The 27,161-nt window shown below is 35.4% G+C and overlaps 1 protein-coding gene and 1 long non-coding RNA gene across 2 annotated transcripts; one reads left to right on the plus strand and one right to left on the minus strand.

The window, feature by feature from the left end:
- Window positions 1-276: 276 nt before the first annotated feature.
- Window positions 277-3,734, plus strand: LOC144424642 (uncharacterized). The gene is made up of 3 exons (XR_013476860.1): window positions 277-469; window positions 600-622; window positions 2,544-3,734. It is a non-coding gene; the product is annotated as an uncharacterized LOC144424642 (long non-coding RNA).
- Window positions 3,499-25,323, minus strand: LOC120330741 (mitogen-activated protein kinase 8-like). The gene is made up of 8 exons (XM_039397647.2): window positions 24,894-25,323; window positions 24,097-24,194; window positions 23,721-23,856; window positions 19,727-19,950; window positions 15,349-15,511; window positions 14,334-14,569; window positions 13,052-13,242; window positions 3,499-5,434 (listed from the first exon to the last, which is right to left on the minus strand). Exons 1-8 carry the CDS (start codon window positions 25,056-25,058, stop codon window positions 5,379-5,381), a joined length of 1,269 nt encoding a protein of 422 aa, XP_039253581.2. The 5' UTR covers window positions 25,059-25,323; the 3' UTR covers window positions 3,499-5,378.
- Window positions 25,324-27,161: the final 1,838 nt, after the last annotated feature.

Below are 27,161 nucleotides of genomic sequence, written 5' to 3' on the forward strand. Positions count from 1 at the left end.
TTGTGTTAGTTTTCATTGATGTTTTTATAAATTTTGGTTCTGTATTCAAATGTACATGTACTTAAAAAAAAGAAAAAAAATATATATATGCATAAAATGTAACAACATCTTAAAATATCGTAACGAACAATAGAAACTTGTTTTACTATATTTGCAGTAGACTCGATTTTTAATGTTTTTTGCACTTTGCAATTTTTTTCTTGTTTCGAAATTTTCAATGATTTTATTCTATTTTTAGAATTTATAGGCACGATAATTATGTCTAAAAACCCAGAATTCCATTCCAGAAGAAGAGAATATTTATAGGGAAAGATTAGGAATTTGAACTAACATTTTCAAATGCTTAGAGAAGCATCGCAAGACAGACCTTGGCGCTTAACGTTCAGAGCAACGACTGAGGATCGCAGGCGTGACGTCTTTTTTCAACCGCGAATTTGGAAGTCGGAACAGATCAGACTCATGAAAGTCGGTAATGGAAGTCTAAAATCCATAACCCATCTCCAGACTCTAAAAATAATAATTTTGTCTTATTCTTCGACTCTGACACTACCTTTCAATAAGAACAAGCTTTTTGCTTATCACTTAACTTTTCATTTTAGCTCAACGCATGGGATTAGAGAAGGTAAGCTGATTTGAGTTGGACATTAAATATTAATTTATCCCATATATATATAACTTGTATATTCACTTAAGGTAAACAGATTTATTATGGGACTATATACTATTAAAAGCAATTCATTGTCTATAATGTTACGTTGTAAATGTAAACGATAAGGTTTTAAAAAATTGCAATTTTTCGTAGATTATGCCTCCATATGCAGCGCATTATTGTAAACCATTATGATTGTAGCCTAAATTAGTAATTTTATCGGTTGCCTTTCCTTTCACAACAACCCGACACGCGTGCAGTGTTTCTTGAATTTCACCCGGCTTGCCACCAACGAGGTTGAACTGTTCCATTTACTCTCACTTCAATAAAATTATTTCGAAAGTTATTTCTTGTTGAAAAATATAAAAAGAAGTTTTCATGAAGACTATAGGGAAGCCTCGATCGGAATCAATGATATACAAGAAGATCGACCATATTACCATCTCTCAATTACGTTCTATCGGTCCACGTTTGATATCTTCACGGATTCACACAACTACATGTAAAATGCTATAGTCCAATGATAGGACAAATCACGCTCCGTATTGGAATATCGTGATTGTTACCACATTAGTAAATACTCTGCACGTAGCTACGAGTGACAAAATATGGAAGGGAGCCTGCATGAAGCCGAACTATGCTAAGATGGACACGCTTCTCGAGCGAGGCAATTCGCATGTCACTCACGATCTCGAGAACGAAATGATAAAATTTTCAATGACCCCTATGTGGTTTACCAGAAAAGTTTGGAATCCTTTCTTCAACAGGATTTCATCAACATAGTCGAAAGTCCATTCTCGAAGGAAGCCAAATATTTACCAAAAGATAAAAGTCATCATTGAAGATTTGTGAGATGATATTTATTGCTGAGAATTGACTTCGGAATATTCAAAATAAAAGCTGGTATTTTTTTGTAAAGTATCAAAGACCTAAAAGTGAAAAATAGTGAAACTTGCATTTATGTCTAGACAGTCAACTGTATGGTAGTGTTCTGAAAATGAACAATTACGAGTGTGGATAATTCAGATATTTTTGAAAGAAGATTATGATTGAGATAGGCAATGATAAGCAATGATCACTGATATATATACTCTTTCGTATGAAATTAGCTACAACGTTTTGATAGCTCGGACACAAAAAATATTGAACCTTCATGAATGACCATGATAGAAAGTTGGGACACTCTTCACTTGCACATACTTATTTTCATGAAAATATTAAACAGCTACAATATTGCTATTGCTCCTGCAGCTGCTGATTGTTGTTGAGCCGGCAGTTAATCTCTCTCCACCTGTTCTACATCTATTGTTGGTGTGTCGGGTTCTGTAGCATGCACAGCAAATTATTTTATTTATTTATTTTTCAAATGGCTGTTTACACTCTGACATCTGCATGCGCATGTTCCCTTTTTGCTTAACGTTGGATTTTTGACATTACACATGCATGATCTTTGTTTCTATATGGGTGGTGTGATACCTTATGAGGGTTGTAGACCGTATAGTTTAGCTCCTGTACCTATTATTGTAATTAGGCGACCAGTGGAGATATATTGGATTCTCCCCTTCATTTTAATTTGTTGTGGTATTCTATGATTTGTTTTGTGTGTATACAAAATTTTATCCTAGGTTGAGGTTCTGCTGTGAAGTTGATGTGAAGGCCAACATACGAATGGTCAGTGTGGTTTGAGAGTTTCTGCATGGTTTGCGAGGAATTCACCCTGTGTCCCAACCATATTTCAACTCTGGTCTTTGAACTAGCGTTTTATAGATAGATAACTAATAATCAATATCTACTCGAAATAATAATTAATTCTAAACAAAAGTGTAGGGTAGTGCTGTTTCCAAATATGTAACCCTTGAATATCCTACTCGCAGATTTGTTTTCTGTTTTCCAGGTCGTTCTGTGATGATCAATACAATGGCTAGTTTATTGAATATAAATGGTGTCTACAACAACAAAATTCGCAGGCTGATGTCTCATCCACGATAAACTTGAACCTATTACGCCATAATAATTAAATGAAGAAATGATCCTGTGAAATAACAATACTAATTCCTTTATCCTTGCAGAAGTCAATATCTAAGAATGAAAAAAAAAACCTTATAACCTTAGCAACCAACATATTCCTATACCCTGTCTTTCTACCTTAATTAATTATAATTACTCATACTTATAAAGTTACTGATAGATTTAAATACTTATTGCAATCTGGACTACAATTTGGCAATAATAGGCTCTAGTTTGGGCAATGAAGTGGTCTAGCCCACCTCTTCATGCACCCAATTCTGGCAACTTTGGTTGGGCATTTTGGCATTTGACTCCATCTATAATCAGCTTGACAATATATTTTTTTATAAAAGTTTATCTTTACTGTTCACTCCCATTTATAAAATTGATCAATTTGGCAGTGGCAATCATGATAAATTTATTAATATGGTGTGGCAAGTAATTTTTATTTATTTATTTTTTATTAACTACCAGTATGTAATTTTTCATGTTCCCTTTACTTAATAACTTCTATATGGTTGTGTGTGTGAAATATTTCAATTATTTTAGGTGAGTGAACACGTACCACATCTTCTTGGCAAAACCTTCCATCTTATATACATTCTGTACGTTTTAAACCTTATCTAAGGTTTTGTTCGCTCTCCTGATTTCATAATCAGTTTTTATTTATTTATTTTTAGCATTCATTTTATTGTTTTGCTGATTATGGAGTCGAAATAAACTTAAACTTATAAGTAAAAAAACGTGTCGATTTGTTGTCAAGTTGTCGAAACCTGTCGGCGAAGATCACTCAGCCCAGCTTGCGAAACCCTTCTCCACGCGCGGAAAGAAAACGAATCACGGGAATGCACAAAATATTTATGGCAATAAAATATGAGAGGAAATTTTACATGATTACTATATCAGTGTGGTTATTAATTAAGTTGCTTACAATCAGATACATTAAATATTTACTAGAACAATACAAATGCAAGGGAATTAAGTTGAACTAAAAAGTATCACAAAAATAAAATATTGAGTAAATTAAGAAGTAAAGAAGAGAACCAAATATTTATCATTATGCGAAACAAACCCAAGATTAACCTCGAATCATAGCAAAAACAAAATACTGTAACACAGCATATCATAGGGGGCTATAGTTTATAGCAATCGTTAAATATGAGATAAATAATGATAAAATCCAAATTGTGTGATTCACTTACATACTAAATTCATGAAATGTAAAATGATTGTTAATAATCAGATGTTTTTAATAATTTCTATCACACGAACACGAATCTAATAATAATAATTTCTATCACACGAAGTTTTCAACATTTTCTATTTTTGCAATCTACAGATTAAAAGGACCTACAAAGGACAGTACGGCATGAATGCGAATATTTGAAAAATACAATGAGGGCTGTCTGAAAGGTAATCCAAAATTGAAACGAAACAATTATCTGCCAGGGATTCAGTAGTTCAACTGAATATTGGAGTTCGCCAAATTGCATAAATATTAAAACAATCTTCTAACTTGTGTGGTATGCTCATAAACTTAGTCAGATTTTACTTTCCAATTACAACTTTTATCGGCTGAGGGAAAATCACCAGTGTTGGTTGTAAATTATACAAGTTGGATTAACATATTCGAATAATATATCTCACGTTCTACTACATAATTAATAAATGCCTTTGATTTTTAGAAATTCGCACACCATATCGTAATTGTTCATGTGGTCGGTTTAGGGCCGACGGACACTAAGGGTAAGCAATTGACATTTGGTTTTGCTGTAAAATTTAAGAACGCATATCCAAGGGGAGGCAAAGTTTTTTTTTTCGTCATATGTTTGCAAATTTATCTGATACAATCAAGGTCAAGGGAGTCATCAATTGCCTAAGACTAGTTCAAAATTTTGTGTATATATTAAAGTTTTTGGAGCATGCTCCCGGTGTGGTGCATTCCGCTAAACGTTAGGAATATGCTTGCCACGGCACCTCTAATTACCCTGCACGGATTACCAGGTTTGAATCCTGTGGGGTGGTACCTTATTTATGTGAGAGGGGATCGCTGGACTCGTCTCCGTGGTAGGGTGGTCATGCAACCGCTGGTCAGTTACAGTATGTCTTCCTCCACCACCAAGTTCATGCATCTAAAAACAAAATAACTGGCTAAATAATCACAAACCGACATGGGATGGTAACCGGTCGAGAGGCCGTGGTTCACCATATGACGAAAGCCATCCTAATGGCTTTCCCCTTCCCCGGGATAAATATATAAATCCTATCCTATCCAAACGAGAAATACCAAGACTGTTTCCAAGTAAACATAAATTATTAAGGTGACAAGTCCCTGGTGTAGGCGAATGTTCCCAGTCCAGGAGTACCGGTATAATTTCAGAAACTTCACAATTCTATCAAAGTTAAAATTTTAGTGAAGCATGACCCATAATAGAACAAAAATTTTTGAATTGAGAGGAAACCAAGTAGAAACCACAATATTATACATAAAAATATTTCACCACAATTATCAATAGCAAAATTAGTACCTACACTTGACAGTCCTAAAAACTGGTGCAAATGTTACATGCTTGAACTAAGCACATATAGACTTACAAAATAAGCAACAAGGCAGCAGACAACTTTGTTTTAGCCAAAGAGTGTACTTTTATTATAAAAATTACCAACTAGGCAAAAAAAAGTAGAACCGGTCCTGTTTGGAACCTGTATATGAACATGAATATCAAGCAGCCTTCTCACTTGCTTTTTCTTCCGGTCCTCTCTCTTTCTTGGAGTCTCCTGTATATATAAAAATGTTGAATTTTCTTCAATCAACTTCAAATACAGAAAAACAAATATTACAGTGATACCTCTGTAGTCGAATATAATCCGTTCAGGATTGGTGTTCGACTACTGATTAATTAGATCACAAAACTTTTTTTGCCATAAGAAACATTGGTAATTATTTTAATTCATTGTTTCGCATTCCAAAACACGCAACTCGTTTTTGTGTGCGATAACGTCGTAAAAAAACGATAGTCTACTGTGACAGATTGCATACCAGTACTACTTCGCTTAAGCCTTCGTGGCCATATATTTGAGCATAGTTGTCTTGTTGAATGGTCAAGAGACAGCCGATATTCACAGCTTCGGGTGACATCATCTCACTTGGCTGTGAGCTCGGATGTTCGAGCACCGCAGCAGTTTTGACTAAAATTCCATGGTCAACTACCAAAATGTTATCGAGCCGTTTGACTACAAGGATACCACTGTAATTCAAACTCACAAATCTGTATCGCATTGTACAACTCATGCATCATCGTACAACTCATGCATAGTGTACTAACTGGATGATAAGTTTTTTTTAAAACTGTGTTCCACCTTCTGCTATAACATGCAACAAGGTTGTACGTGATTGCCACTAGGTAAACTCATGTTGATAATAAATGAAGCACAACCGGTGTTAGCAAAACGATGTAGTTTGCCGACGTTTCGAATTTCTATACAGAAAAACTTCATCAGGGCATGATATGGAAAGGACACAAGTGGATATATATAGAGCAAGAAAAAGAAAAAATATGAAAAAATTGTCATGGCGTCAACTCTAATCTAAAAGGATGATGATAAGGTAATATGTATAAATAAACAAACTAGCGCAAGTTCAAACAAAAAGGGGACTATTTAAACAATGATTTATATACAGGCGGGAAAAGTGTGGTTTCATTGTCATTCATCGAATTATTCTCTTTATTCATGTGATAAGATTCGAGAAATAACCTTCTCCTGTAATGAGTTTCTTTTTCTAGTATCCTGCTGTTTTCCCAGTCGATGCTATGGTTATTAGAAATGGCGTGTTTCGAAAGGGCCGACTTATCAATTTTCTTTTGTTTAATATCTCGTAGATGTTCCTTGCTGCGAGTTTCCAGGCTTCTTTTGGTTTCTCCAATGTAGACTGAAGAACAATCGCGGCATGGGATTGCATATACAACTCCGTTTTTTAGTTTAGGGCATGGGCGGTCTTTGACGTTGGAGAGCAATTGGCCGATAGTGTTTTGGGGTTTAAAACTTACTCTGATTTTAACGTCTTCCAAAATTCTTCGAATTTTTTCACTTAGTCCTTGGACAAATGGAATGGTGGTAGATGCGATTGGTTTGGGTTTATCAGGCGGTTTTTGGAGATTTACATGATTTCTGAACATTTTCGTTGGAATATCCATTTTGTCGTAAAGGCTTCTTAATGAAATTTATTTCTTGTTTTTTTCCTAAATATATCAGTCGTCAATTCTCCATTTCCTTCTCTCTGTATCTGGACATCTAAGAAGGCTATTGTCCCATTGACTTCTTTTTCTATGGTAAATTTTATGCTTGGTTCGATCGTGTTGATGTGGTCGTGGAAGGCGTCACAAGATTCCTCTTTGATTATGTTGAACGTATCATCAACATATCTTTCCCAGATTCTTGGGCCATTCGGAAAAGACGTTAAGGCTCTTTCTTCCACATCTTCCATGACCATATTGGCAACAACGACCGAAACAGGAGAACCCATGGCTGTACCGAAAATTTGTTTATAGTGCTCCCCCCTAAAGCTCAGATTGGCCGCACTTAAGCAAATAGTTAAGGCTTCGCAAATTTGGTCAATTGATAGTTTCGTCCTATCTTTCAGGTTATTATCATCTTCTAGTCGTTTCCGAGTTACTTTTAGCGCTACATCAATTGGAACATTGGTAAAGAGTGAAACTACGTCGAAAGATACCATTATCTCATCTGGGGCGATAGTGGTCTGTAGTATTTTATAACGTGTCTCTCTGAATTTCCTACAAGTGGGCTTATCAATTCACTGACGAATTTGGAAAGCTCGTATGTTGGGGATCCTATAAATAAAACTATTGGCCTAAACGGGATGCCTTCCTTATGGATTTTGGGTAGTCCGTAAAGGGATGGTGCTGAAGAGTCAGTTTCGACGTAGTTTCACTCTTTACCAATGTTCCAATTGATGTAGCGCTAAAAGTAACTCGGAAACGACTAGAAGATGATAAAATAACCTGAAAGATAGGACGAAATTATCAATTGACCAAATGTAACTCGGAAACGACTAGAAGATGATAAAATGACCTGAAAGATAAGACGAAACTATCAATTGACCAAATTTGCGACGCCTTAACTATTTGCTTAAGTGCGGCCAATCTGAGCTTTAGGGGGGAGCACTATAAACAAATTTTCGGTATAGCCATGGGTTCTCCCGTTTCGGTCGTTGTTGCCAATATGGTCATGGAAGATGTGGAAGAAAGAGCCTTAACGTCTTTACCGAATGGCCCAAGAATCTGGGAAAGATATGTTGATGATACGTTCAACATAATCAAAGAGGAATTTTGTGACGCGTTCCACGACCACATCAACACGATCGAACCAAGCATAAAATTTACCATAGAAAAAGAAGTCAATGGGACAATAGCCTTCTTAGATGTCCAGATACAGAGAGAAGGAAATGGAGAATTGACGACTGATATATTTAGGAAAAAGACCCATACTAATCACTACCTTAATTTTAACCCTAGCCACCTGCTTAACCATAAACGTTCAGTGGTTAGTAGTCTTATGAATCGTGCCAAAACTCTTATATCGGATGAAACAAAGCAGAAACAAGAAATAGACTTTAGAAGAAGACTTTACGACAAAATGGATATCCAACGAAAATGTTCAGAAATCATGTAAATCTCCAAAAACCGCTTGATAAACCCAAACCAATCGCATCTACCACCATACCGTTTGTCCAAGGACTAAGTGAAAAAATTCGAAGAATTTTGGAAGACGTTAAAATCAGAGTAAGTTTTAAACCCCAAAACACTATCGGCCAATTGCTCTCCAACGTCAAAGACCGCACATGCCCTAAACAAAAAAACGGAGTTGTATATGCAATCCCATGCCGCGATTGTTCTTCAGTCTACATTGGAGAAACCAAAAGAAGCCTGGAAACTCGTAGCAAGGAACATCTACGAGATAATAAACAAAAGAAAATTGATAAGTCGGCCCTTTCGAAACACACCCTTTCTAATAACCATAGCATCGACTGGGAAAACAGCAGGATACTAGAAAAAGAAACTCATTACAGGAGAAGATTATTTCTCGAATCTTATCACATAAATAAAGAGAATAATTCGATGAATGACAAAGAAACCACACTTTTCCCGCCTGTATATAAATCATTGTTTAAATAGTCCCCTTTTTGTTTCAACTTGCGCTAGTTTGTTTATTTATACATATTATGTTATCCTCATCCTTTTAGATTAGAGTTGACGCCATGATAATTTTTTCATATTTTTTCTTTTTCTTGCTCTATATATATATCCATTTGTGTCCATCCCATATCATGCCCTGATGAAGTTTTTCTGTATAGAAATTCGAAACGTCGGCAAATTACATCGTTTTGCTAACACCGGTTGTGCTTCATTTATTATTATGCAACAAGGTTGTTTTACATTCAGCGTGTTATCACCTCAACATATGCTGATGACAGAAAGCATGGTTGTGCGATGTCTAAAAATGGGTCGAAGATGTGAATTAGAGCTAAGATCTCGAGCCTGAGCCCCAGCCCGACACGTTCGGGATGGGCCTAAAATGTCAAACATTGCGTTCGGGTTGGGCCTGAAAAGTCAATCATTGCGTTCGGGTTGGGCCTGATTTGTCAATCATTAGGTTTGGGTCGGGCCTGAAATGTCAATCATTGCGTTCGAGTCGGGTCGGGTCGGGCTTATATATCGCTGGATTTTTTATAAGTAAATATATGTTTATCAGAAACTATTTTTCAGAGTGGTTCCGATTTCATAAATATTAAATTTCGAAATTTAAAGTTTCGTAGTTCTTTGGATGATGATGCTTATTCATTGCTTTTTAACGGCATACCTCGTTTAATTTAATGTACCGCACAAGTAGAGTGCAGCGGTACATTTGACACACGTTTTTGAATGCCTCTTGATGATAATATGTGTGTCGCTAGGGAATTTCTTAGTTTGCCCAGTAAACCCTTTAGCTACCCTCTATCCATTAGCCCCGCATTGTCAAATGAATGTGCAGATTATAGAGCTCACAGAAGAAGAAATATGTCCCAGCATTCCCCTATACTGTACTAACCTCTTGCAATGACAATTCGAAGAACTCCTAAATAAAATATGAAATTTCGGGCCTGCGAATCCAGTTAATTTGTCGGGCCTGCAAATCCATTTAATTAGTCGAGCCTGCAAATCCAGTTAATTAGTCGAGCTTGGGTCGGGTTTTAATGCCCACGGACCCGGGTCGGGCCTGCAAATCCAGTTAATTAGTCGGGCTCGGGTCGGGTTTTATTACCCACAGGCCCAGGTCAGGCCTGCAAATCCAGTTAATTAGTCGGGCTCGGGTCGGGTCGGGTTTAATACCCACGGGCCGGAGTCGGGTCGGGCTGGAATTTTTTAGCCCGATCTTACCTCTAATGTCAATGTTCCATACAGAGCCTTCAACATTACCCAGTGTGTTATTGCAGGGCTTCCCAAACTTTTGAGCTCGCGGCCCCTTTCAATATATAAAAATTTTCACGGCCCCTATTAATAATGCTAAACAGTTAGAAATATGCATTTTTGATATCCTATTGACACAGTTAACTCTCAACTATCAGTAGGCCTACTCAAAAACAAATTCCCATTTGCCCACAATAACGTTGCTCGACTATTCAGTGTAATGAGTGCGAATGTTTTATGCTGCATAGCAAGTCCAGCCATGGCTCAATGTTTGGTAATGCAGGTCTCAATGATAATGAATTACGAAGTCTGGCACCCGACGGCATGGTCCTTATCCGGCATTGTTACCCACTACACTTTTGAAAGGCAGCAGTTCGTGCTACAAGTTTCGAGACGCACTAAGCAAATCGCCTTCGGGAACCGATGGCTTAACGATTGAAGCCGTCATCATTTGTTATATCGTCACGCTAATAACCGAATTGCGTAAGTCATTTTTGGCGATTTTGGGTTTTTTATAAAATAGGTATTTATGTGATGCTACGCACCTGTCTGTTAACTCAGTTTTATTTTAAGAATTCCGAAACCCATAAAAATGGAGATTTAGTATGACATGCACATTTGTTACTGCATGACTATTGTGACGTCACAAAGGCAAAATAACCTCTGCGAAGTATTTTCGAGTTTTTTCATCTCGGATTCTAGCTTAGCGCGTATTAAATTAAATTTATACTACAGTATAGGAAGATGTGCACTTGTGATAATCACTGTCTGAGTCCAATTCACCTTGGTTGGCTTTTATATTGGGTGCATTGCTGTTTTATTCTAGTCTTATTCCGGTGGGTGTGCAGAACGTGTTCGTCTTTGGAATGTTTAGTTTTCAGGACTGGTGCATATAGTAAAGTTGCAAAATTGCGAATGTCCCCAAGTCATAACCACATTTCTGCCTAAGTCACAGTGTGCCATTATGACGTCACTTAACTGCGTCATACAAATAACTTAAATCCAGCTACGATCAAAAAATTGAACCATGGCAAATTATTGACTCTCAATGGCATAACAATATCATTAGTAAGTTTTTTACGTTTTTCTCAAAACTGCTAAAAATGACTTACGCAATTCGGTTATTAGTGTGACGATATGCAAGCGTGGTGATTTTACCGTGTTTCCCCGAAAATAAGACCTAGCCTGAAAATGCGGCCTAGCCTGAAGTTTAAAAATTATCCTAATATGATCTCGCCATATCCTAACGGATTGGCGTTTCCGAAACACAATACATGGTATAACACGTACAAGCAATATCCAGAAAAAAAATGACATGTCGTAATCTTTTTAATGTACTATCAATTAGCTCTTCAGTGATCTCTTCCATCCTTGGCCAAGTAATGTTTCGAAAATCTGAACCTTCTGCTCAGCCATGCATTGGGGGTGGAGTAGAGAAATCGTGAATAAGAGTATAAAGTTAAATATATTGTGAATTTCGATGTAACAACGCACACTGTTTTGTGACGAATTGTTGTGCCTATTATCATCGAAAATGATTACATTCGTTATATTTTGAGTATTTTTGCACTAATAATTAGGGTGTGAGTGTGACGTTATCAAAGTCGTCAAATGAAGTGGTGTATTGCAAATTCCGTGAATAAAATTGTAAATTACAGGGTAACATTTTAGCTATAATTATCGTCGGGGTATTGTTTTGGTAAAAAAAGTTAAAACTTGAAGGAATTAGTTATAATTAGCGCCTGACCCTTTATTAGGAACAAAAGCACTCTAGCCAATTTTTTTAGCATTGAGTCGCAAATGTAAAATATCCTCCAAGAAGTGCCGTTTATTAACGCCATCTCGTCTTATGACCTCGCAGAAATGCCTTTGTCTGTCTAATTATTTAATCACTATTTTAAATCAACATTCAGGAATCAGGATTGACGCCGCAATTGCAGATTAGTAAGGTTTATCTGTAAAATAATACAGACAATATAGAAAAGCAGAAGGAAGTTGATTATCATCTTAATAAATATCTGCATCCCGGTATCAATAATAATATTACCATTCGCTTAAAACTGGGACGGCAAATTTACAAACCTTGATAGGTAATATCAAGGCAACGAACATGTAATTTGGGTTTTGAAATTAGTCATTAATGTCTTCAACAGCTGTTGAGGATGTGAACGCACGCCTAAACCGGAAATATAGAACTTCGACGTCCGCCGACCCGCAAGAATTCATACTTGCAAAAAAGAGATGAGAATATAGATTGTCAAATCCAGGATATCGCCGCCAAAACAATTATAACGAAATTAACCAGTAAAAAAGGCTTTGTTGTCCATTTTTCAATGCTTCAACCGACGTTCTAGACTCCTGTTGGGTATAAAAAATATTCGACTATTCGGAATTCGAATATTCAATTCGAAAAAACTATTCGATTTCACCCTCCCCTACTCGCATATCAATGAGAAATAGTTGAGATTCATTTTTGACCCGGGTCCGAGTTCGATTTATCGTGAATGACTAGACTAGATAATATTGAATATCGCAAAATTCTGGGAAACGCGGGATTCTGGGTGGAATTAAATGGTGATTGGCTATTAACGACATGCAACTTTTAGCTCTTCAAATTAGAGAACGCCACATGATCACAAATCGCACCTTTGGCACTATGTGGTAATTCCAGCGTAACCCAATCGTTGAAAAAATTCTGACTGCGCCCATGGATCTACTGTGACATCTCCTACACCAGGCGATCTCGACTCATGAATGGGAATGAACTTTTGAGTCAGTCTGTGTGACCTTACCTTATAATCTCTAACAAAAATTGGTTCTGACCTTCACTTAGCAAACACAAACATTACATACAGACTGACTGTAATATTATGAGAAATGTCCATTCAGAACTGGGAACAAATAAGAAAACATGAAATCAACAACAAACCTAAACTTGAATCAGGTTTGAGATTTTCTGAAGGATTCGAAACAACAGGTATATCATTTTCATCACTCTTCCCCCAACCAACAACTTCTCTCCAAATAACTTCTTTCCATTTTTCAACAGTGTATTCTGCTTCATCTATACTTTCATCAAATATTTTCGGTGGAGGTCCCTCTACCTCACTCGGATCGTACCTAAAATATGGTATGAATGATACAATGTAACTACTCCTAGATCTGATCTTCATTTCAGAAATAACTTATTAAGCAATTGTTATTCTACCATAAACCATAATACTATATCCAGAATAAGAAACGAAAATTTAATATTCGAAATATGTAAGACACAACAACTTGTGTGCAACAACATGTAATTATCTTTCTTTCATAGTTGTAATGCAATATCTCATATTTTACTAACATATTTTCAATGCGATAATAAGATAAATTTAGCCTTGATGCATGACGATATTGAGAGTTCATTTTTCAACATAAAAACCTTTCAGAAATAAAATAAAAAATGTAAATATGTATATAACCTAACATTCGTTTAACTACCCAGATAAATATTGGAGTTTTTTAACCAAGTCATATTGTTAGTTTGTTACAGTTGTCAATAACCCAGAAGTAACCAAGCTAAAACATATTCAGCTTGGGGTGATTATACTATACGTTGTAAAACATCAGCATGTAAAATTCTGTCTAAGATAATAACTCTTAATTGAAGTCCAATTCAAGCATGTCCAAGTATATATGCCCAGGTTTTCTGTTGCATTCATAATTTGCTTCAAAATTCAATTTTAATACATCTGAATAGTATTTTCCAAACTTAGAGGCCTCAAACAAACTGCTCATGACACCCCAAATAGGAGCGGAACTGACGAGCTGAAAACAACTGGTTCAAAAAACTGGACAAAGAATTATCTTATGCTATCGAGTATCGACTGGGTTTCTGCAGGAGTGTTCTATGCTTTTGCACCGGTGGATTGCTATACATGCAATGAGTCTGTAGCAAAGAGTGAAGATGACTATTCCAAGTGATTCAAGAGTCTTGCTGCACATGGAAAACAAATATATTTCTGTAATGTTTCAATCGGTCAGATTTCTTCAAATTATGACGAAACATTAGCGAAATAGTCGTGATGATGCGCAGTAAGATACTTGAATCACTTAAAGTAATTACAGGTACCATTCTTTGAATTATCTTCAGGTCGTTCAATACTCTGTTTGTGTTTCTTAATATTTTTCATTACACATTTCATTTGAAATGAAATAAAATAACTTACCACACATTAATATAGGGATGTTTTAAAGCTTTATCAACAGTTATACGACCAGCTGGATCAACAACCAACATTTGTGCTAATAAATCTCTTGCTTGACTTGCACGAAGTCTTGGATTAGAACTCGAATCTTCAGGAAACAGTTCATCAGGAAAAATTTTATCTATCGCATGCCCACGTTGGAATTGTCGAGCTTGAACATAATTACGAACAGAAGGTTGAAGCTTGTTGATAAAATCCTGAAAACAAAATGATGAAAGTAATTAGGTCTGAGCTGAATAAAACATTGGTACTCGTTTACCACCTAATATTAAAACCGAAATAAAATGAAGCAATGATTTTTTGTGATTAAACCATTTATTTATCTTAAGTTTCAATGCTTTAAAATATTTCACTGAGTCACTTAATTGGCTGGCCGTTTTAATTAATAGCTATTGGATAAGACTCTTGATGTTAAACTAATCTTCTGCAATGGATAACCCAGGGTGGTCCAAACCCAGGCCCGTGGGCCATATCTGGCCCGCCGCTTCATTATCTGTGGCCTGCGTCACATTCGGAGAATTATCAAAAAATCGCATTTCGTGTTGTTTTGTAGCCTAATAAAATTAATCAGAAAAATCTTTTGACATATTGTTACATCACTAATGTCACTGAATTGACTAGTGTTATGGCTAGCTGAGGCAACTAGCAAAGTTGAATGATGTGCTTGGCAGTCTAAATTATTAATTGGCCGTCTATCTTTTTGGTCGGGAATATATGCTTACAATATATCATCATAGAAAACTAAAAATAGAATGCGAATTGTATTAGCCTGGGATGGCTATGTATGATAAATATGCGTTTGCAAAATAAAAGTGTTTGTTTTGTATTGTACTGTTCACCTATTCTTGGAACTATTGTGGCCCGCGAACAATGCAAAAATAATTTTGTGGCCCGCGGAGCCAACAACCTTGGACCACCCTGGGATAAACACTATACAGGGTAATATTTAATTATACAATATCCTTTTTAAAATTACTTGTGAGGGAGTTCCAAGAAGTTCAGTTATCTTGTTCCATTGATCAATATGGTCATTTCCAGGAAATATTACAACGCCTCTGATCATTTCACCAAATATGCACCCAACTGACCATATATCAACAACTTCTTGATAGCCCATTCCCAGAATTACTTCTGGTGCTCTGAAATATATATTATAAAGTTCTAAAATGAAAATTCTTTTACGAATACTACATTGATTCAGGGATGGCCAAAACCGAATAGTTCACTATTTCGAATGCAATGGAATAACTGCTATCTACAAGTTACAACCTAGCTATATTACCAGGCATTTCATATTTGCAGATTATTGCAGTATATATTTTAAATACCATGAGTCATGTTAACAGAATTAATTAATACGGCAATAGTGGTATCGAGGATGGATTTGAATATTTGCGCAACACAAAATCATCCTAGGAAAACGCCCATACTTTCAAATACCAACCATTATCCAAATTATTTGCCAAAAAGCGGGATAAAGTATGAGTTATTTTTCCGACTTGTGACAATTTTTTCGTGAGTACAAAAATACGAATCAAAAATTAATTATATTCGGGAACTTTACCACACATTTTAAGTCCGAAGATCGCCGTTGTATGTTTGAATAATAATACTTTTATTATTTTATAAATATGAAAATAGGAATCAAAAACTATTTATAATCGGTTAGTTTACACACATTCTAAGTCCACAGATCGCCGTTGTATATTGTAAATACAAAAATAGGAATCAAAAATTACTATTGATTGCGAGTTTGCCACACAATTTATGTCCACAGATTCTCGATACAATCATGAGTTTCGTTGAACAGAATTAAATTAATACGGCATGACATTTTAAATGCTGGTACCAGTCATGGATTGGATTATTTTGCGCAACAAAAAATCATCCTGGTAAAGGATCGATACTTAGAATCGTTATCAGAATTATTTGCCAGAAATTATTTTCTAATAAATCGACTTGTTTTTCCAACTTGTGACAATTTATTGGATATCGAAACAATGACTGCTATAAATACCGTATTTCCCCGGCTAATAAATCCACATGGAAAATCGGACGATGTCTATATTTAGCACTCCAAAAAGGGTTTTTTCCATATAGACCTCCAACAAGACGGGTAGAAAAATTGTGTCCCTGTTGTTCAGCTATGCTGATATGCGCTAATAATTTTAAATGTTTAGAACCAGATCATGTTAGTTTGGTAGAATCATACTCACAGAATTAACTATTTTTAACGGTGATCGTACATTTGAACCCATGTGTATATCCACGGGTTCAATCTATATGCGGGTGCTAAAACCCATGGGTTAGGGTTAGTATGGGTTCAACTATCCGAAAAACAAAAAAAATTCCATAGGTGCAATAGCATACAGGTGCAATTGTCATGGGTTCAAATGTACGTGGGTTCAAATGTAATGGAACCATTTTTAACAATTGAGCGGTAAATTTAAGTTGTAAAGCGACAATCATTTTGGACAACCTATTAACCCGAATGTTGAAATAATTTTTGAATTTGATAAGTAATACACTGTACGTCCACTGGTTATTTCACAGCTGTGTTTTCCTGTCGTGTTCTGCTGAATCGGCAAAACGAAAGGGTCACAAATGGCTTTATCTCGGTGGCCTAGAAAAGCGACTTATTAGCGGGGGAAATACGGTAATTTTTCGACGTAATGGAAATGAATTTGTAAATTAGAAGCCTCGTAGACAAATTTCGGCAATGTCCACCCACGAAACACCACGTTTACGGCGAAAAGTGGCTACTATTCGGAATTATTCGAAAATCAGCCAAAAAGATATTCGAATACATTCGAATATTCGATTCGTTTTGGACAACCCTGTAATCATTACATTGTCCAAATTGTACAATATGGTGGTGAACATGCAACAACAATGCATAAATTTCTGTGCTGTGATGAACAAAACCACAGAAATGTTCCGTCATCCGTGATTTATCCATAGAGTGAAATATGCGAATATGTAACATTTTTATATTTAACAATACCGCCGGATGAGAGCAAAAGGGGTTTGGGGTTTTGAGCTATGCTCTACAGCATTTCCCAACCTTTCTTGGTCGCGGACTATTTTCTCACCGGCGAAAACCTTTGCGGACTCAACGTGTGTTTATTGCAAGCGTACTCTGTGTGAAGAAGTAGTAAAACCAAACACAACAGAATTTTAACGAATTTCAAAATCGGGAATTCACCGCAATTACGCGTTTGAAAAAAAGCTTTTTTAGTGTTTAAATCGCCTTTTCTGTCACACAATATTCAATCCATGACAACGACGAGAATTTTGAATGTCTTTCTATCTTAATTTAATTGTGTTCAAGGTCACTCGCGGTTGCGTCGACTTATGACAAGATGTAAGCATGACCTCTTTAAAATGCCACGGCAATCTGCGAACATAATAATGTGAGAATATATTGCCCGATTATATTTAGTTTTGATACATATTTTTTGCGATCTTGCGAATTTATTATCGCCGTTAGAAAAATCCTACTATCTGCTATAAATTTTCAGATAGTACAACTTGATTTAGTATTAATTAAAAACATAATTAGAGTATATTAGTTGAAAAAAAAAATATACATCGCCTTGCTTCAATGTTAATTCAATTGCGATCATTTCAATCTGCGGTTGTGTTGACGAAATAAAGCAATAATACTCAAAAAATATCATGGCAATCCGTGGACACAAAAATGCGGGATAAAGTGCGGCAAATGCCCGATTATATTTTGTTTTGATTCATATTTTTTATGAATTCGACAAAACTGAGCACTTACGGCGCGCCAGTACTGTACGTACCAATGTGGATGCAGTGAAGAATCCTAAGGGTAAACAAATGCCCTGATATATATACTACGGTAGCACCCAAAATTTTGCGATTTGCAATGTCTAAAAAAGCGTTTTTGATCGGTCGCGGGCCATCTCACGAGAAACACCGCTTATGTATCTATCCACGAGTGCGCCGACCCGTGTTTTCGTCAAAAATCCGCAAGTGAGATGTGAAATCAAATCGTTTTATTAAGCGACTATTAGAATAGCAATTAAGTAAATTGCTATTCTAATAGTTGAATATTCGAATATATGCCCAGCCCTACTCAGTATCCGGTAATTATTGGCTCAATTAATGTTATATGAATAAACCTGCTTTTTATGTTTTATGTAAATTCTAACGTAAATCGTAGCGTGGCTGATGGTTAAGTTTCGCCAAAACTTTTGCGGCCCAAAGTGAATTTCTGGCTCGTTGCGGACTCACTCAAACGCTCTGGAGACTCATTTGGAACCGCGCCCTCGGGTTGGGGAACACTGCTCTACAAAGTCCTGGTCTAGAAATCCTGAATTTTCACAATAAAAATTTTAGCTGGACTATATTATTTTGTAGAAGTTATGAACAGAATGGGCCTAAGTCCAGCTAAAATTTTCATTATTGAGAAATTCAGGATTTCAAGGCCACCTTGTAGATTAGGCTCAAAACCCAAAAATATTGGAAAAAGATAATCCAATTAAAAAGATTACCGGTAAGTTCCAATATAATGGGCATGAACATCAGAGATGAAATGTCCGAAACTTACATCCTTAAGAATTTGTTCAGCGCAACTTAGGCCCAAGTCACTTTGTTTTACCTTGCATACCATACAATAAATTTCAGAAGTTGTTGAGAACAGAATGGGCCAAAATCCTTTATGGGGGTAAAAAAGCATTTAAAGCACATGATTTAATAAAGCTGAAGTGCCAAAAAATATTGATTACAAAGATATTCTCATCCACATTAAAATAACCAGAGCTCAGGTTTACTAAGTGTGAATATCTAGAAATTCAAAAATAAAAAAATTCCAAATTGTTTTTGAGTTTTCCTCAAACTCAAAATTGTGACGTAGGCCTGTTCTGTTCTCATCCGGCGATATAACAAAGACGAAAAATAAATTTATCCGCTACCTAAATTTATTTTCATCAATAATGAATAAATAAAAACAGCTATCATACTAAGTTTGAATGAAATATACCGCCGGTTTATTGGAAATTTCGAATTATATCATTTGCTAGAATGCACGCATTTTACATGCAAAAAACATTTAGTAATTTTACATAAAATTGGATTCCTCAAACATAAAAATTTCTGAACGGAGGTTGAATTGATAAATTTATATTTTTTATCTGAACCTCTTTGTCCCTTATCCGCATAATTATGAGAATACTTTAATATGGAAGAAAATTATTGATGAAAGTCAATAGTAATTATAACTGCCAACACTGAATCTGTGTATTCTAACAGTTCACATTAGTAAAATATAGGATACAGTCCCCTGGTTTAGTCACAGATTCATACTAATCTCATTTTTGATACTGAACCTGTAATATCGAGTGACAACATATGGTGTCATTGTAAAGCCTCCTCCAGCAGCTCGGGCAAGTCCAAAATCTAGAATTTTTAAAGTGCAGTCTGATCGCACTACAATGTTAGATGGCTTCAAATCTCGATGTATGATACCAGCAGAGTGCAGATGCTTTATTCCACATAATAATTGATACAGAAGATATGATAGTCTCTCATGATCAAGATCCATCTGAATTACCTGATAGTAAAAAACAAAAAAAGGTATTGAACTAAGAACTACCACATTTTACCAGAAAGTCAGACCTTCACCCATAAGCTTAATCTGATTCTGGAAGACCCTTTTTCACATAATTTTTAAAATAAATTATCACAGTACATATAATAGAAGAACTTTTTAACTTTTCAGCTTTTAATAGTTCAATAAATTTTTTTTACAAACACTTATTAATAACCGCTACATATACATAATTTTTTTTAGTCTGCTCAAATATTGAAACTAGGAACTTTTCGACACCTACTAAAAATTTTTTAATTTATGTATTTTTCAAGAATTGCCAGTATGGACAATTCAGGTATTAATCGAGGCACCTTTTTTACGGTTCTGTTATTTTCAAGAGCCTAACAACAATTTGAATGGGATGGGAATAGACTACTACCACTCGATAATTTCATAATTTCTGTATGAATATGTAGATATAGGGCTTACCGGAAAACCATATGTTTTTACAAGGCCTATTCAAATAGATCATCCAAATTGAAGAATACAATTGAAAAAAGGTTGTACTCGCAGGTCAGTGCATGACCAGATCTTTGATTTGAAGAATAGAACCAGACCGCAGTCCGAAAAAGACTAAGGGTGAGGATTCAAAACACGAGGAAGAAAAGAAAGTCAGCGGATGTGCTAAGCATTAGCTTAGAATGAAGTGGTGAACTGGCATAGATGGACGTTTCCTCATCCTCAGAACTAACCCAACAATTAGCTTTTGAATACTGCTAATAGTCGCTTGAATCAAGCTGTAACAGCTGAAGACGTTCTTTTGAGTGGATGGAAGTATAATAAAATCATTTCGACAAGTATGGAAATAAAAACCGTGTGTGATGGGTAGGGCTGTCCAAGCGAACAGAGTATTCAAAATCGAATCGCAAATTATTCGAGCAATTTTCGGCCAATTTACGAATCGCTAAAATTTGGTACATAATGCGCCTCACGACCACCTTTGCACCGGGCAAGCAAACACATGTTTCTATCGCTTTCTTTTCTGTAAAAAGATCTCTCCTATTGCCCGATGACATGTAATTATCCATTTCATGCATGGTCATGAATGAAAAGTTATCCGTAACAATGATTTAATTAAAGATGACATTTTTTGAGAGAACACAAGGAGAAAGAGGCAAATTTTGTGTCAGCAAAAAAACGCCAGTTCTATAAATAGAATCGATTTGTAGCTGTTGAGTCAGTAATCATAGGAACATGGTATAGGACTGAAACACGTTTTGAAGGTCCAATACCTTTTTCCAATAGGATTGCAATTTCTTCTAATGGCAATACTGTATCATCCATTTATTATTACTATGACAAATAATTGCACTATTGTAAGTTGATGGCTGTTGTACAGCAACAATATGGTCATCAAATAATAATATCATCAAACTAGCTCTAAATTTGTGAGTTCCCGAAATGCAATTTTGAATTTTTTGGGCAACAGGTATATCTATATTAACAGTTGTTTATCATTTTACTGAAAATTACACAAAAATTATTGAGTTAATAATACTAATGATAATAGGATTAAAATAGCAACTACAGGCATTAAAAGAGTCTGCAATTTCCAACTCTTAAAACTTGATAGTTTTCGAAACCCTAATTTTTTGACCAGTTCCAAGGAGGCTTGTGATATATATTTTTGAAAAAATATTTGATTTTGGACAGCCCTAGTGATGGGAGATCAAGAAGATTTCACTACTACGTCATCAACGGGAAATACTAATTTGCGTTCAATTTCGGCAGGGTTGACTTTTAAAAAATTGAGTCTCGCAAACGAAGTCCACTTTATGCAAAAGGTAAAGGCCAAAAATCCTTATTAACTATATATAATCAGATTTGCTACAAAAATGTTTGCGTGATAACCCACCTTCAAGGAAAAAAATAAAGCAAGGTAAAAAAGCAGGACAGGAATAATAATAAAATTCGGCAACAGTGATCTAACAGTAGCATTTTTAGACAGCTCGAAAAGTGACATCTTTGAAATAGATTTGGATAATGTTGTCTGCTGTTTAAAGATCCAGCACTCACTAGAGACAGAGCAGTGACAAACAAATACAAATATATGGGGGCTGTGGAGTGTGGATGCAAAAGAGACATAGCTGTGCTGCAAATTTTCAGGATGTATATGAATACTGGCTATTCAATGATAATTTCGCTGCATATAACGATACATACCGGTATGTATCATTTAAAAAACAGCTTCATTGATTGTAGAAACTGTGTTAATTCATGGGGTTTCGGATTGAGTAAAATTTGTATCTTACAATAAGCACTGGGTTCTAGTTTTTTTTATGGTGGCCCATACTTGACACTGCCTGGCCCATACCTCACATGATATATTTTGTCTGTGTAAATTACATTTTTGTGGAAAAATACATTTTTTTTTCAAAACTACTTCTGAAAACTCCAAAACAATGCTGGGAATAGTTGGCTGTTTTGTCAAACATTCAGTGGGTGAAAGAGTGAATGTGGCCCTCCAAAGTCTGGTGGACCTCTCCACTTTCTCCTATATATGTATATATAGAAAAACCATCAAAAAACACTGAAAATCTTGCTAAAACATTCAAAAACAGTGAAAACCCGTCAAAAAACACTAGAAACCTTGCTAAATGTTCAAAAACAGTTTTGAAAACGTCGTTTTAAGTCAATAACCTTTAAGTTTTGAGCATACACAACATGGCTAATATCGTTGCGATATCTCGGTTTGCAATTTGATGACAACACAGACTATTGTAAAATTTTTCTGTGCCACTTCTCAAAAATTTAAAATGCAACAGCATGTGATATTTAAACATGAAAGATGAATAAATTGAAAATGGACTTTTATGATGAATTGTTATTAGTCAGCTAAGAAAAAATATGAGCTAAGATTTTGGTTTTTTTTCGCTTTGTACTAGTCTCATATGGGAACTCCCAACCTTAAACAACTTTCATGTTTTAGGACTTATCCTAGTAGTAATTGTCAGCTATAACAACTCCAAACTGTTTTAATTCGAATAAACGCAAAAATAAAAATTGCCAACACAGGATTAATTCAATAAAACCATAAAATTTTAAAATAAGCGTAACAGAATCCCTTTTTTGGCTAAAATAATATTTTAATGAATACAATACATATTGACTAGAGCACTCCATGAAAATATCAAGACCTATCTTAGTCAATCATATTGATATATTCACTTCTCAGAATATATTACCTTCCGGTGTGATATTTCCGTATTACCAAGTATTGCGAAGAGATTATATCAAACAAAAACATGACTCTGATAGCGTAGTTCTGAACAATGTTTGGCTATTATTCAATAAACTAAAAATAATAAAAATAGTATTTTTATATTTAGTAGGCTATGTATATTTTTCCATTGATGTTATTTGAACACTCACGAAAATGAACATCAGAAATGACTACATGTTCTAGTTACTGGAAACATTGATGCTGTTCATAATGTACATCCCAGAGGCCTTTCAATGGTAATTTCCTAATAAATTATTCACACCAGAAATTTGCTTCAAAGAAGCATGGCATAGGATCAGAAAGCTTTCTAACAAGTCATTCTCGTCCAATTGCTAGTGACATCTAGGGACAAACACCTGACTGAAGTTGAATAATTCATAGAACTGGATAACTCTGACTCAGCGCTTTTCATGTGGAAAAATAAACTCATGGCCATAGCCATAGGTAGCGAATATATTTCAATCTTTCAGTGTTCAATATTTTGTAAAAGTGCTAACAATGCTCTTACTTGACAAAGGCTTGCATCCATCAGTTCCATTACTAGATATACATGTGAAAAATCATCATATGTACTCTGTGGAGAAAAGACATGTGATAGACGAATTATATTCTTATGATTGACCGCACGCATTAGAACAAGTTCCCTGAACAAAAATCACAATTAAAGTATCCCAAATAAACAAGGTCAAAGCTATAATTTTTATATTTCATTCTGACTGCTTTGCAAGCTGATTTATATACTTGAATTTATCACGAATCGATAAAGATCTGAGCTATAGAGGTTACAGAGGCCCACAATATATTTTAAGTCATCTTGATGAACCTCAGAATCCAAAAAGTAAGCAGATCATATCAGAGTATAAATTTTCTTTTTAATGACTAACCTGTAGGCACGTTTTGCATGTGTCGGATTTTGAAAAGGTCTGCTAAGCTTTTTAATTGCAACATTTTCACTTTTAATGACATCATGGGCAGCACATACCTGAAAAAATTTTCTCAATGTAGACCAAATGTGAATAATACAGCATGACACAAAATTGAGCAACATATTTCATTTCTGATAAGATATAGGTAATGCTGCAATGCTAATAATTTTAAAAATGAGGCAGAGAAATGACCCGAATTGGAATACCCTGGAATGATTATATTTTCAAAATCTTGCGGTGTATTTACCCAAATATCTTTGGACATATCTTGTTGCCAGTGATTAACAGTCAAACTATTGCTACATCATATCATTCCGAAAGTAAATATAATAAAAGTATTACAAGACTCATTGGTTCCCGTCAGTCTCTTGTCAGATATGCAAAGTATGTTATGAGCATGGGTACATAATTACTAACTCAGAACTTTGGATCGAAGTCCGTACTTTGATGTTTTCACATTTTTTATTAGGAATCTATTTTCAATAGCATTTGTTCAGCAAAGAGCACCACAATCATTGAGAGCACATTTCACAAGTTCGAGGCAAATTATTAAAAAAGAAGTGAGGTATAGTATTTCTGTAAAAACTGCAAATGTGTTCATGGCAATACTATAACCCAGTATATTTTGCATGTTTCATTTTTTAGGTTTTGGTATTCTACGATGATTCAAAAATGTGACATGGGCAGCCAGAGGAGTTTCCGAGAACTAACCTATCTTAAAACACACGAGAATATAAATACAATAAACTGGGTACCATTCCTTGTGCTCCAGATCCAATAGGTTTTAAATTTTGGTATCTCTTTAGAACTGTGAAAATAGAATCAGCGACTTGGGTCGTATAATATTGATTAGATAGTTCTTCATTTGACAAATTACTGAAATCAGAAGCTTTTGATGAACTAGAACTGGTTGAAGTCATTCTGACATCAGCTCAACAAGAAGAGGTCTGTCCAACTTTTAATTGTTTCTGGGTTTATGAAGACTACTTATCAGTAGTAGAAAAATGCTTTACTTCAATCACAGTCAATCGATGATCGGGATTTACAAATACAGATCTATATATACTGTTCGATGTTTCTCTTTTTTATTGCATTGTTAGATGGAAAGTCTGTGAATTGAATAGTTGGTACCGTAGTATAAGAAACTGTGTGCAAATACAGTCATGTGACTAAAAAATACAATCAACATTTTATCCTGTTATTGCCCTGGTACTGCAGTCAGGGTTGTCCAAAACGAATCGAATATTCAAACACCTTTTCGGTATAATTCCGAATGATAGCCACTTTTTGCTATATACACGATGTTTTGTTTCGGCGGGAATCTTCAACCGAATTTTTGCGCTTTGTCGCGTGTGGTCATGACGATGAAATAGAATCGGCACTTTGATTGTTCATATTTTGCGCGAGCGTCATCGCATATTCTTGCGACAACTTTGCACGGTTGCGTGGTGGACATTGCAGACATTCCCCTACAAGACTTCTAATTTAAACATTCATTTCCATTGAGTCGAAAATTTGAAAATTACCTATTTAAAGCTGTAATTGTTACGATACCCAATAAATTGTGGCAAGTCGATTTATTAGGAAAAATAATTCATGCTTTTTGGTTGGTATTTGAAAGTATGGACTTTTTACTAGGATGATTTTGTGTTGCGCAAAATATTCAAATCCAGGACCGATACCACTATTTAAAATGCCTCGCCGTAATAATTTAACTCTGTTAATGTATATCATAGTTGCGTTTTCCTTGTTTATTTCCCGTAACAATGACCAATCAGCAAAAAGTTAACGATGACGTAAATTTTTCGAAGTCGCTCAGACACTTCGTCCACTCAGACAAATATTCGAGTTTTTGCGGATTCGCGTGTTATTTGTCAGTTTTTGGTTGTGTTTCTGAAAATTAGTTGTCAATGGAAGTATTGTCTTCTGATAAGCTTTAGTTTAGTTACAATAATCTAATATGAGTCCCAGGAAAGCTGCGATAGACTATGCTTGACTATGACTGTGTAAGCGGCACGCGGTTGTATATTTTTATAAAAATAATGGCTTTGAGCATGTAAATCAGTCTGTGAATATCAACTCTCCGAAACACTCGCAAAATACGCATCCAAAATTGTGCAATAGTAAAGTATAGGGAGAACATTTCTAAGGTCAAAGGTCAGGGAAACATCCTATGGATCTGTCCATCCTGTGTATGTAAATAGTATCAAAATCATCTAAAACTATAAAACGATGCTTGTGCTGCCAAAATAAACAAGCAGAAACGGTCCAAATTGAATGGTCAAAAGGTCCGGATTCGGACCGCGGTCCACCAGTTGAGTAGCCCTGGTCTATTGTATGCAAATTTTTTCATACACTAAGATAAGCTTCCTTTATTTGAATTTATTTTCGAATGTATTCGATATTTCATATTCGGAAATAATAAATTAGAATGTATTCGAAATAGTGAACTATTCGATATTGGCCATCCTTGACTGCAGTACTAATTCTCCTATTTGTTCTCTTTGCTCCTGTTTACCTTCAGACATTACTGCATTAGGTCTGTCAGTCTGCACTATAGGATAAGTCAGCAAATTTTAAAATTGGGTTAACACTGAAGAACATAAGATAAACCACGAAGCAACAAAGACTGAGAGGTTTGAAGGCAGGACAGCAGGAAGATTTGTCAGAACCAGGGCTGGTGAGCTTGTTCAAAATCACAGTGGCCTCGGAGCTACATTTTTTCACCTGAACTATCTGCCCAAATGCAGTTTGATTAAAGCGGACTCAAAACTAAGATCTTGAAGTTTCAAATTTTAAAATTAAAGTTTTAATTAAACATATATTCAACTTGAGATTATAAATGAATATTATGAATTGAAATTTACAACAATTCATGCGCTGAAAGGATAGATATTATTATATGTATGACATTATAAATGTTAAAATATATTTAGATGGTGCGGAGCTGGAGCCACTAAAATTTCTCTCCGGCTCCATCTAACAATAACATGGTAAGCTTGGCTTCAGCTCCACCAAAATGT

This window comes from Styela clava, chromosome 6 (genome assembly GCF_964204865.1).
Source record: "Styela clava chromosome 6, kaStyClav1.hap1.2, whole genome shotgun sequence".
In the NCBI taxonomy this organism is placed as follows: Eukaryota; Metazoa; Chordata; class Ascidiacea; order Stolidobranchia; family Styelidae; genus Styela; species Styela clava.